The following is a 13,539-nucleotide window of genomic DNA, read 5'->3' on the forward strand; positions in this document are numbered from 1 at the left end:
TTAGGCGACCGCCTTAGGGCCTCACCATGAAGCGCAAGTTAGCCCCTCGGGGCAAGACGTTGCCCCGGAGCTCATTGTGGAGGTTCACGTACTCATTGATAAACGTTACGTCCTCCTCGTCAGGCAAAAGGTGCGCTTTCAAACCGGAACCCAGCAGTAGCAGCCAGAACTCACACAGACACATCTTCCAAATGCCCGTCTGCGTCAAAGGAAACCATCGGGCGTACCACTCCACGGAGAAGGGCAGTGCCTCCATAGTCCACCTACCGCGGACAGGCCAGTGCGCACGCGCACGCTCGCCCCGGCGGCCCACCAGTCAACGGGGAGGGGCGGTGCAGGCGCGCTGGGCCCCGCCTCTCCGGGAGCCGAGGGAAAAGTATCAGCAAGAGGCAAAACAGGGAAAACCATCTGCAGAACTAACCGAAACAGACGGTTGAGTTAAGTGAGTGCAGGTTTTTCACTAAAGTAACGTTGGCAAATATCCAGAGTCAGTTTTTGACAGCAGATGATGTGTCATCCTTTATTAATGAGTCGGCTGCAGAGTAAATGTCAATTGCTGAGTAAGTAACCTGAGGAATTTCCGAATTCTTCCGATGAACATTCAGTCGAAAAAAAGAAATTCTTGCTAGTTATGTTGGGATCTTAGTGCAAGACGCTCCTTTTATTTTCATCGTGGACAAAAGAATATCCTCTTCTAGACCAACTTCCTCATTGAGATTTTCACAATCTCAATGTTTTAATGATCCTTTGTGGGAAACTGCAGGATAAATGAGAGGAGTGGCAAGCTAGATTCAGTTCAGTTCAGTCGCTCAGTCGTGTCCGACTCTTTGCGACCCCATGAATGGCAGCACGCCAGGCTTCCCTGTCCATCACCAACTCCCGGAGTTCACTAGGGATCATTGAATTCTCATAAAGTTAAAATATTTTCATTTTTTTCTTTCGCCAGCATGTATAGACAGTCTGAAATATGAATATCATCTCTGATAAATTGTCCATGATAACAGTAGGTAACACTTTTTTTGTTGTTGTTTTCATTTGTTTCAGACAAAAATGGCTAGTGTCCCAGCAATTTTTTTTAGCTTCATATATTTTTTCAAGAAAACTTGCTTTGGAGAATGTAAGTTGTAGCCATTAAAAAAAATTGTTTTGGGGTACATATTTACATATCATATATTGTCCTGGATAGTGTTAAGAAGATATTCAAAATCATTAACATAGGGACAGAATTTTGCCACAAAGAAAGCATTGCAACTGCTTGACAAAAAAATATCTAAAAATGCATGTGCTTGAAAAAATTATCTATTGTAGGACTTTCCTGATGGTCCAGTGGTTAAGAATCCGCCTTCCAATGCAGGGGGCACAGGTTCAATCCCTGGGCAGGGAACTAAAATCCCACATGCCACCAGGTACCTAAAACCTGTGCTCTGCAACAAGAGAAAGTCCAAGCAAGACCCAACACAGTCAAAAAAAAAAAAAAAATAGTGTACACAATAGAAAGCAGTAGAGCTCACAAGATGGTTTCATTCATGCCTTTTTTTATTAAATATATATTACCAGGTAGTGTGTTAGGTGGGTGAGAAAGGCCAACGAACAAGACACAAATCCTGCTTCCAAGTAGCTTACAGTCTGGAGAACTAGCAAACTGGGGCCTTTTATGCCATGGGATAAACACAAAGCCAAAGTGCTATGGCATTATGTGGGACATCTAACCCCCTTTTTGATGACCAGGTAAGCCTGTGTGGGGAATGTGACATCAAGAAAGTGAAGCACACAAGATAAAGAGTGCTTTCTAAACAAAGGGAAAAACATACAATATCCCAGGAGATCAAAAAGGCTAAAAGTGTTTTAGTATGACCAGAGCATATTGTGGGGGTGAAGGCAGCAAGTACTGAAAGATGGAATTCCTTCATTATATTGGTACTGTTGTTAGACTAAGAAAATTGCTATATTAAAGCACAAGATATATAGAATAATGCAGTCTTAGATTAGGAAGAAGTTTTAGACTTTAGTCCCAATGTATTAGACATACTTTTGACACATCATTGATAGGGAGGTCACTATCTCTTAGGTAGCTCATTGCATTGCTGGACATCTTACTCATTGATTTAATAAGCATTTCTTTAGGACGTCTATGTGTCAGACCTACGCTAGGTGTTAGAGCTATAAATTCTCAACAAATGAGATGTGTAGTCTATCCACGTGAAGTTTTTAGTTAGAGGTTGTTGTTCAGTTGTCAAGTTGTGTCTGACTCTTTGCAACCCCATGGACTGCAGCACACTAGGCTTCCCTGTCCTTCATTGTCTCCCGGAGTTTGCTCAAACTTAGTTAAAGGTGATACAGACAAATCATCAAATAACTGTAATACAGAGTAATAAATGCTATTTTAAAATTTATTTAAAAAATTATTTCAGAAACTATTTCATTTTTTTTCTATTGGGGTAAAAAATACATAACATAAAATTTAGCATTTTAACGATTTTTAGTGTAGAATTCGTGGCATTTATGTTCACAGTGTTGTTCACAGAATTATCAGGTGCAATTTTACATGCTCAGAAAGTATCAACTCATTTAAATCATAAAAACCTTAAGAAACACATATTGTTATGTTTAAAAATTTTATTGAAGTATGCTAAGTAACTTCAGTCGTGTCCGATTCTGTGCGACCCCATAGACCCCTGTGCAGCCCACCAGGCTCCCCCGTCCCTGGGATTCTCCAGGCAAGAACACTGGAGTGGGTTGCCATTGCCTTCTCCATTATTGAAGTATAGGTGATTTGTAATGTGTTTAATTTCTGCTATACAGCAAAGTGATTCAGTCATAAATATTCTTTTTCATATTCTATTCCATTATGGCTTATCACAGAATGTTGACTATAGTTCCCTGTGCTATGCAATAGGAACTTGTTTATCCGTCCTGTATATGTTTGCCTCTGCTAATCCCAGGCTCCCAGTCCTTTGCTCGTACACCTCCCTCACCCTTGGCAACCACAAATTTGTTATTGTATCAGGGAGTTTGGTTTTGTTTTGTAGATATTTTTGTTTCTGTAGTATTTTAGATTCCACATATAAGTGATATCATCTGACATTTGTCTCTCTGAAGTACTTCACTTATAGTTTGGTAATCTCTAGGTCCATTCATGTTGCTGTAAATGGCATTATTTCATTCTTTTAATGGTTGGGTAATATTCCATTCATACATATATTGCATATATATATATACACACACACACACACACACACACACACACACACCACATCTTCCTTATCCATTCATCTGTTGATGGACAGTTAGATTGAATCCATGTCTTGGCTATTACAGATAGTGCCTCTATGAACACAGGGGTGCATGTGTCTGCAAATTAAAGTTTTGTCTGGATATATGCCCAAGAGTGGGATTGTTGATCATACTGCAACTCAATTTTTAGTTTTCTGAGGAATCTACATACTGTTTCCCATTGTAGCTGCACCAATACACATTCCCAACAACAGTGTAAGAGGGTTCCATTTTCTCCACACCCTCTCCACCATTTCTTAGTTATAGACTTAGTAATGATGGCCATTCCGACTGGTTAAAGATAGGTTAAAGGTACTAATGAGTGTGATTTTGTTTTCTGTATGAATGTTATTGGGAAGATATATGGTTTTTACCTTTGACTCTTTTTCTTACATTTCTTCACTTTTCTATCAGTCCTCATTTGATTGATCTTTCCTATAACTCAGAAATTCAAATGATGCTAATGGTGCATGAGAAGCATTACAAGAGAAAACCAAAAGGATGCTGCAAATAAAATCCAATGTTCAAGAGTGGAAAGATAGACTTTATTAAAATGTAAATAAAGGACAACTGAAAAAGAAACTTGCTACATAAAAATCAAGGGATTAAAAGCACTGATATGCCATTAAGACACGTTATCATTTGAGCTTCCCTGGTAGCTCAGTCGGTAAAGAATCTGCCTGTAGTGCAGGGAACCCAGGTTCGATCTCTGGGTCAGGAAGATCCCCTGGAGAAGGAAATGGCAACCCACTCCAATATTCTTGCCTGGGAAAACCCATGGACAGAGGAACCTGGTGGGCTGCAGTGCATGGGGTCGCAAAGAGTTGGGCATGACTGAGCGACTAACACTTTGGAAGAATCATTTAAAATGTCTAAGAAAATGAACAGCACCATTAGCAAAACGAATGAAGGAGATGAACAGGCAACTGACCACCAAAACCAAACAGACCGAAACACAAAATTGCCAAAACTGTGTAGTAGAAATATTCACACTGCCATCTATTCCTGTCACATATTTGATAAGGTGATCTGTATGCAACCAGATTCCAGCATGAATTTGGGTCTCAGGAAGTGTAACTTGCCTCTATCTAAAAGTCAAAGTCTTAAAATTGAGTTTAAACTTGGGAATACTGATATAAAAATTTGACTTCTAAACTGACATTAACTCCTGTATTCTGGAGCTTAATGTTTATTTAGCATGGTTGCATGTGTGCAACAACTCCTAGGAATCCTTCCACTGAAGGACAGCATTCCCCAAGACGGTCTTAATAACTCTCAAAATACATATGTGTCAATCTGAACATTGTTGTGAGAATGTTTAAATCTACTAGCAGTTCACGAAATGAAAATTAATAGCATCTACCTCACAGAATTACTGAGAGGATTATATAAACTATTACATGTGAGTCGCTAAGTGCTTGGTACATTGTAAACAGTACTTAGCGTTAGTTACTACTATTATTAAATTAATACTGTTAATAAAAATATCTCATTTTCATTTTCACTTGTTATATGGACAAGGACTAAATTATATTTTTAACAGCATTTTACCAGACATAGTGTGCATTCTTAATACATATTTGTAGAATTATTCTTATGCTAGTCGTGTGATAGCTATTCTTAGGATAGCTAGTGTGGTTTCACTAGCTACAAGGAGCAAATTCACTGTATGCAACTCCAGAGGGGTTCCTGCTGGTTTTTGACTAGGGGGAATGTCAAGTGGTCTTGCCTAGAAAATCCCATGGATGGAGGAGCCAGATGGGCTGCAGTCCATGGGGTCGCGAAGAGTCGGACACGACTGAGAGACTTCCCTTTCACTTTTCACTTTCCTGCATTGGAGAAGGAAATGGCAACCCACTCCAGTGTTCTTGCCTGGAGAATCCCAGGGATGGGGGAGCCTGGTGGGCTGCCGTCTCTGGGGTCGCACAGAGTTGGACACAACTGAAGTGACTTAGCAGCAGCAGCAGCAGCAATGAAGTGACTTAGCAGCAGCAGCAGCAATGTCAAGTGGTGTGGAGCTTTCTTGAGGGGAAAATGGGAGTTCCTCTGTGAGGGATGGTGATGGAATTTACTTGTTTCTTTCATGCCAGTATGTGAACTGAGGTGAATTTAATTAGAGATTGTTACCTAGTTTTAACCTAGCCAGCCATCACCAGATAATCATATGTCTTGCAAAAATAGCTGAGAAAATATTGCAGATCAGTTACAGTTGTAAAGATACAAGGGCAAGCACACACTGTTGATTGTTGGACTCATCTTCCTAGCCTAAATATCTCCTTAGCAGTTATTTTTATTTATTTATATGACTGCATTGGCATTAGTTGCAGCACGTGGGCTCAGTAGTTATGGCACATAGGTCCACATGCCCCTTAGCCTGTGGGGTCATAGTTCCCTGGCCAGGGATGGAACCGTATGCCCTGCCTTGCAAGGTGGGTTCTTAACCACTGGACCACCAGGAAAGTCCTCTCTTTAGTAGTTTTTAAAAATTCACTTTTATGTCATCCTTTTCGGGTTCAATTTTTGTATATTTTAAAACACTGGATTGGATTAAAACATATAATACTCTATTGTAAAAACACACATGATACATATAATTAAATGATATACTCATACTTTTAGCTCAAGCTTAGGGGCATCAACTCCTGATTTGTAAGGGAATGTCCTGGGTTTATTGTGTTTTCCTATGTCCTAGGGATGCATAATCAAAAAATTACAGAGACTACTGTTTAAACCATCTTTTCACCATCCTTCAAGGGGTAACAATGGGATACAATAGGCCCAGTTAAGACTGATGAGTCTGATCACTTCTGGAAACTTCAAACATAGCCTAGTAGGACAAAACGATCCCCAGAATAATGCACTGTTCAAACCCTGAGTTAACTGCCCTCAGTAATTTGAAAAGACTGAGTACAGAGCTGTTTGTCTAGTAATTCCAAACTGCAAAATTGGAGGGTCACTTATGGTCACTATTAAGAGCAACATCTGCTCAGAGTAAAAGAATTAAAGTGATGCCAGGCCTTTTAAGATATCCTGTCAAGAGCCTATGGTTATGATCACAAGGAAAAGATATCTCAGTCCAGAATTTTCTCTTCTTGCTAATGAGGGGAAGCCCCACTGGTAAGGCAGAGGCACTTCACCTGCCCAACATTTACTCACAGCTTCAGCATAGATGGAAAGCTCTGCATGTAGAAATCCCATTATCTGAGAACTGCCATTACTTACAAGCTCCTGTAGCAGTGCTAAAGTAATACTCCCTGACAAATATTTTTTTTCAAATTCAGAGGGTATAATTCTGTAAAAATTCATTTTTAAGTGTGGCCGGTAGAATTTCAATTCATCTACCTAAGGAAACTTATATGTTCCTGGATAATTAAGGAGTCTAAAGGAGTAATAGAATAATTATATTAAAAATCAAAAGATATTTTAATTATTGAAAAAAGTTTAATTAAAAATCTACAAACAGAATAATAAAACAGAAAAGTATACTATGTATATATGTCAATTTACATTTAGCCTATTCAAACTGCAAGTGTAATTAATTATGAACTCAAATTTAAAAATGCAATAGTTAGGGAAATAGCAATAATTTATTTTACTAAAAGGGTAATGACTATCCATACCATGTTGATGCTGATGATGTGATGGTTAATTTTATGTCTCAGTGTGGCTAGACTGTGGTGGCTGGTATTTGGTCAAACACTAGTCTAGATATTGTTGCAAAGGTGTTTTTTAGATGTGATTAACATTTACAGTCAGTTGACTTTAAGTAAAGCAGATTACCCTCTGCAGTGTGGGTGGGCTACATCCAACCAGTCAAAGGCAGACAGATTTCCCAAAGAAGGAATTCTGCCGTTAGACTGCAATGTAGATATTCTGCCTGATTTCCCAATGTCAGACTTAAGAAGGCAGCAGCAAGTCCTGAACCTCCATCCTGCCAGCAGGCCCTATAGATTTTGGACTTGCTAACCACCAAAATCATGTAAGCCAATTCCTTAAATTTCTCCTCTATCTGTCTTTACCCATACCCTACTTCCTTACTTGTTGCTTCTGTTTCTCTGGAAAACCTTGAGTAACACAAGCAGATTTGAAATATAAAATCACTTGGCTTCTCTTTTAAGATCCCTTCACTATGTGGAAATTCCTAGATATTTGGCAGTATATACAGTGTAACTCTCAATCATGTTAAAAAACATTTACATTTTACAATCATGTAAAAATACATTTACAGCATAAAAATATTATGTTTTTTAATATTACAGCTGAGGGAAATTGGTGGTTGCTTTAGTTGAGAAGTAAAAGATCTAGATCATTTAGTTGGGAAGTAAAAGATCTAGATCATTTATTTAGTACATAGAAGTCAACAATTTAACATAAGTGATTTAAAAAACTGAATTAGTTGAATAATCTGTTTTGTTTGTTTCTTTTTCTTCTTCTTTTTTTCTGTTTGTCTTCAGACCAAAAAAAAAAAAAAAGCCAGAATGCACCAGTTCTTTGGTTTGTAGACATGTTGTTAATTACACTACAGATAATTTTGTACAGGACTTTAGAAGGTATACATGCATCCTGTTATGTATACAAGGTATATTTAAAAATAAAATCTCCTAAAAGAGATTAAAATTTCCTAACTCTACCTTTTTAAGTTTAACCGTTCTCATCAATTTCCCCAACTATTGACTATGACCATAATATAACATTACAGGCTATTTGAAACTTTCCTTAATAGCATTTTGTTTCTGAATAATGTTGAGGGAACTCTTAAAGAGAACTACTGGCATTTAAGGAAAATACCTAATATCTGAAATGTTTAATTCTTTAAGTGTACTCTAACTAAAATGACAATCTAGAATATTAGATAACAAGACTCTTGATACATGCAAAATAATTTTTATTTTTTTTTTTTTTTCAAAATAATTTTTAAATCACTTAAGTTTTTTTTTTTTTTTTTTATTGCTACCCTTCTATATTATAGTACATCTTTTGAATTAAAAACACATCAAATTTAGATAACAGGTAAAGCATTTAGAAGCCTTAGTAATTAAACAGATAAGAGTTACATTTAACCATAATCTATTTCTTTATTGTCATGTTGGAGAATTTCTCTTGTACATCAAAGACAATTAAAATATTGTCAGAAGAACAGAAATTAGGTACAATGGATTACATGCTATCAGCTGACGTGTCCCTGATGGGTTCCAATTTGGATATCCTGTCAATAAAAACAACATTTAAGAGCTCAATTTAGTTTCAAGGAAAGGAAGTAATTGAATAAATACTGAAAGATTTTGATACGTACTTTGAGATTTATCACGTTCTTTATTACCTAAAATAGAAAAAAAAAAGTATACATTAAACTCATTCATTTGCTTTTCTGGCTTTCTGAATAAGATAGTCAACTCAGAAAATTTAGCTTGGTTTTTTAATTTAAGAAAACTGAAGCTTCCTCTGAAAATCCCATAGTACTTAAAAATCTGTATGATGCTCCCTGCCAAAGATGTCATGTCAACAAATATTTCAAGAACATCTCACATATTGAAGGCAAAAGGCCTGAAACAGACAAAACTATATACAGTACTGAACTTTATTTTTGACACTGCCATATCCATTTAAAGTCCCTGAAAAATACCATATTTCCTTCATATTGAAGATTTGGATATGAGGATTCAGCAGTTTCTTATGAGTTTATTTCATTTATTTTTATTCATTTATTCATGTTTCTGTGTCTATTATGTATTAACCATGATTCTAGGCTTTGGAAATAATGGTTATTAGAAAAAAGTAAAGGTCTTTTCCTTATAGAAGCATCAGGGGAGAAACTCTATCATCAACTTTAAAATGGAATAAATGAATATAGGAGATTAAAATATACCATCAGAGAAAATGATTAGTATGATAAAAAGGGTCAAGAGATAGAAAATAATGAGGAACTTAGTTATGGTCATAGCTAAAATTTATTGAGAGCCTACTTTATTTTGGGAAGATCCCCTGGAGGAGGGCATGGCAATCTACTCCAGTGTTCTTGCCTGGAGAATCCCATGGACAGAGCAGCCTGACTGGCCACAGTCCAGAGGGTCACAAAGAGTTGGACACGACTGAAGGAATTTAGCATGCATGTGCTTTATTTTGGTCCCAAATCACTCTGTATGGTTTATCATATTTAATCCTCTTAGTCACCTCCTGGGTTAAGCCATCTGATTCCAAGGCCTATTCATTTAACCATTATGCTGTATATCTGCCCCTCAAAAAGGAAGTAAAAAAGATAGAAGTTGACTTTCTATAGAAATGATGAATAAAAATCAAGTCATAGGACTTAATAAGTGGAACACAACAGATATAGTAGTGTTAAAAATAGAATGTCATTAAAACTTGGATAAAACAAAAGTTTGCAAATCCCCTCAAAACCTGAGTATCATAAAACATTTATTTTTATTTTATTTTTTTGTGTCTTCCCCCTTTATTTATTTATTTTATTTCTAATTTTATTTTATTTTTAAACTTTACATAATTGTATTAGTTTTGCCAAATATCAAAATGAATCCGCCACCGGTATACATGTGTTCCCCATCCTGAACCCTCCTCCCTCCTCCCTCCCCATACCATCCCTCTGGGTCGTCCCAGTGCTCTAGCCCCAAGCATCCAGTATTGTGCATTGAACCTGGACTGTCATCTCGTTTCATACATGATATTTTACATGTTTCAATGCCATTCTCCTAAATCATCCCACCCTCTCCCTCTCCCATAGAGTCCAAAAGACTGTTCTATACATCAGTGTCTCTTTTGCTGTCTCTTACACAGGGTTATTGTTACCATCTTTCTAAATTCCATATATATATGTTAGTATACTGTATTGGTGTTTTTCCTTCTGGCTTACTTCACTCTGTATAATAGGCTCCAGTTTCATCCACCTCATTAGAACTGATTCAAATGTATTCTTTTTAATGGCTGAGTAATACTCCATTGTGTATATGTACCACAGCTTTCTTATCCATTCATCTGCTGATGGACATCTAGGTTGCTTCCATGTCCTGGCTATTATAAACAGTGCTGCGATGAACACTGGGGTACACGTGTCTCTTTCCCTTCTGGTTTCCTCAGTGTGTATGCCCAGCAGTGGGATTGCTGGATCATAAGGCAGTTCTATTTCCAGTTTTTAAGGAATCTCACACTGTTCTCCATAGTGGCTGTACTAGTTTGCATTCCCACCAACAGTGTAAGAGGGTTCCCTTTTCTCCACACCCTCTCCAGCATTTATTATTTGTAGACTTTTGGATCGCAGCCATTCTGACTGGTGTGAAATGGTACCTCATAGTGGTTTTGATTAGCATTTCTCTGATAATGAGTGATGTTGAGCATCTTTTCATATGTTTGTTAGCCATCTGTATGTCTTCTGTGGAGAAATGTCTATTTAGTTCTTTGGCCCATTTTTTGATTGGGTCATTTATTTTTCTGGAATTGAGCTGTAGGAGTTGCTTGTATAGTTTTGAGATTAGTTGTTTGTCAGTTGCTTCATTTGCTATTATTTTCTCCCATTCTGAAGGCTGTCTTTTCACCTTGCTAATAGTTTCCTTTGATGTGCAGAAGCTTTTCAGGTTAATTAGGTCCCATTTGTTTATTTTTGCTTTTATTTCCAATATTCTGGGAGGTGGGTCATAGAGGATCCTGCTGGGATGTATGTCAGAGTGTTTTGCCTATGTTCTCCTCTAGGAGTTTTATAGTTTCTGGTCTTACATTGAGATCTTTAATCCATTTTGAGTTTATTTTTGTGTATGGTGTTAGAAAGGGTTCTAGTTTCATTCTTTTACAAGTGGTTGACCAGATTTCCCAGCACCACTTGTTAAAGAGATTGTCTTTAATCCATTGTATATTCTTGCCTCCTTTGTCAAAGATAAGGTGTCCATATGTGCGTGGATTTATCTCTGGGCTTTCTATTTTGTTCCATTGATCTATATTTCTGTCTTTGTGCCAGTACCATACTGTCTTGATAACTGTGGCTTTGTAGTAGAGCCTGAAGTCAGGTAGGTTGATTCCTTCAGTTCCATTCTTCTTCCTCAAGATCGCTTTGGCTATTCGAGGTCTTTTGTATTTCCATACAAATTGTGAAATTATTTGTTCTAGCTCTGTTGGTAGAGCTAGAATACTGTTGGTAGCTTGATAGGGATTGCATTGAATCTATAAATTGCTTTGGCTAGTATACTCATTTTCACTATATTGATTCTTCTAATACATGAACATGGTATATTTCTCCATCTATTAGTGTCCTCTTTCATAAAACATTTAAAGAAGTTAGTAAACATCTGTAAACACACACACACCACAACAAAATAGTTTTACAGAAATTTCTCCCAAACATTCAAAAAATGAATAATGAGAATCTTACACAAACTGCAACCAAAATATTAACAGAAGTATCGTTCCCAACTTTTAACTTCTTTTATGAGGTTACTACAAACTTGAAGTCCAAATCATATGAGGATATATGGAGATGGGAAATTATAGGCCAGTCATAAGTCTGAAATTAAATCCAAAAACTATAAGTAAAATGTTAACAAGAATTTAGCCTTCTATAAGGGAAACTTGGGAGCTCCCTGAAAGCTCAGTTGGTAAAGAATCTGCTTGCAGTGCAGGAGATCCTGGTTCTATTCTTGGGTTGGGAAGATCCACTGGAGAAGGGATAGGTTACCCACTCCAGTGTTCTTGGGCTTCCCTTGTGGCTCAGCTGGTAATCTGCCTGCAATGAGGGACACCTGGGTTCGATCCTGGGGTTGGGATGATCCCCTGGAGAAGGGAAAGGCTACCCACTCCAGTATTCTGGCCTAGAGAATTCCATGGACTGTATAGTCCATGGGGTCACAAAGAATCGGACACAACTGAGCAACTTTCACTTTCAAGGGAAACATCATGACTAAGTTGGATTTATCGTTGGAATGAAAGCATAGTTTATAATTGGATTCCTGACCTATCACTTAACTCCCAGAATCTCTATGAAACATAAATTTCACTAGTTAAGTTGTATTTATTAACAGATACACAGCTTTTTGTCTGTCAATCACAGTTCAAAAAAGGTTTAAAAATAACAAAAAGAGAATAAACAAAATGGAAACAGGTTACAAAATATGATAAAAGATCAGATCAGATCAGTCGCTCAGTCATGTCCGACTCTTTGCAACCCCATGAATCGCAGCATGCCAGGCCTCTCTGTCCATCACCAACTCCCGGAGTTCACTGAGACTCACGTCCATCGAGTCAGTGATGCCATCCAGCCATCTCATCCTCTGTCGTCCCCTTTAAATTTTAAAAAAACATATACCTACCTCTTTACAATAACTTGAAAATATTAGTAAAATGGGTCAATTAAAACATAACATTATCCAAAGAGGAATTTGAAGCACATGTAATTTTTCTTTAAGTTACATAATATTATGTCCAAAACAGTTTCCAAAAAGAAAATAAATCATTTGATGTAGTTTATAACATTAAGATATTAAAGGAAAAACATTTGGGATCATTTCAAGAGATGCAGAGAAAAAATATCTGGTAAAATTTATTTATTCAAGATAAAAGCTCACAGTAAAATGAGAAAAATAAAAACTTTTATGATCTGAAATGAGGACTAATTAAAACAATCTCAAATAAATATGCCCCCTGGAGAAGAAAATGGCAACTCACTACAATATTCTTGCCTGAAGAGTTCCATGGACAGAGGAGGCCTTTTGGGCTATAGTCCATGGGGTCGCAAGGAATTGGACAAGACTGAGCAACTGACAAATAGCTCTGAAAAGAAGAGAAGCGAAAAGCAAAGGAGAAAAGGAAAGATATAAACTTCTGAATTCAGAGTTCCAAAGAATAGCAAGAAGAGATAAGAAAGCCTTCTTCAGCAATCAATGCAAAGAAATAGAGGAAAACAAGAGAATGGGAAAGATTAGGGATCTCTTCAAGAAAATCAGAGATACCAAAGGAACATTTCATGCAAAGATAAGCTCGATAAAGGACAGAAATGGTATGGACCTAACAGAAGCAGAAGATATTAAGAAGAGATGGCAAGAATACACAGAAGAACTGTACAAAAAAGATCTTCACGCCCCAGATAATCACGATGGTGTGATGACTGACCTAGAGCCAGACATCCTGGAATGTGAAGTCAAGTGGGCCTTAGAAAGCATCACTACGAACAAAGCTAGTGGAGGTGATATGGACAATCACAATTCTTATGAGTTTGTTTATTTCATTTATGTTTATTTCATTTATTTTTATTCATTTATTCATGCTTGT

The 13,539-nt window shown here is 37.1% G+C and overlaps 2 protein-coding genes across 2 annotated transcripts in view; both read right to left on the reverse strand.

The window, feature by feature from the left end:
* GLIPR1L2 (GLIPR1 like 2) overlaps positions 1-256 on the reverse strand; it is a 45,984-nt gene extending 45,728 nt beyond the window's left edge. Inside the window, 1 exon segment of the mRNA XM_070370122.1 lies at positions 26-256. Within this exon segment, the coding sequence (XP_070226223.1) occupies positions 26-256 (231 nt within the window).
* Positions 257-8,390: 8,134 nt separating this feature from the next.
* The window catches only part of GLIPR1L1 (GLIPR1 like 1), a 42,074-nt gene continuing 36,925 nt past the window's right edge, over positions 8,391-13,539 (reverse strand). Inside the window, exons 5-6 of the mRNA XM_005909643.2 lie at positions 8,567-8,593; positions 8,391-8,479 (exon numbers count right to left, since the gene is read on the reverse strand). Of these exons, the coding sequence (XP_005909705.1) occupies positions 8,391-8,479; positions 8,567-8,593 (116 nt within the window). The remainder of the gene's footprint in view (positions 8,480-8,566; positions 8,594-13,539) is intronic.

This window comes from Bos mutus, chromosome 5, assembly GCF_027580195.1.
Source record: "Bos mutus isolate GX-2022 chromosome 5, NWIPB_WYAK_1.1, whole genome shotgun sequence".
NCBI classification, from domain to species: domain Eukaryota; kingdom Metazoa; phylum Chordata; class Mammalia; order Artiodactyla; family Bovidae; genus Bos; species Bos mutus.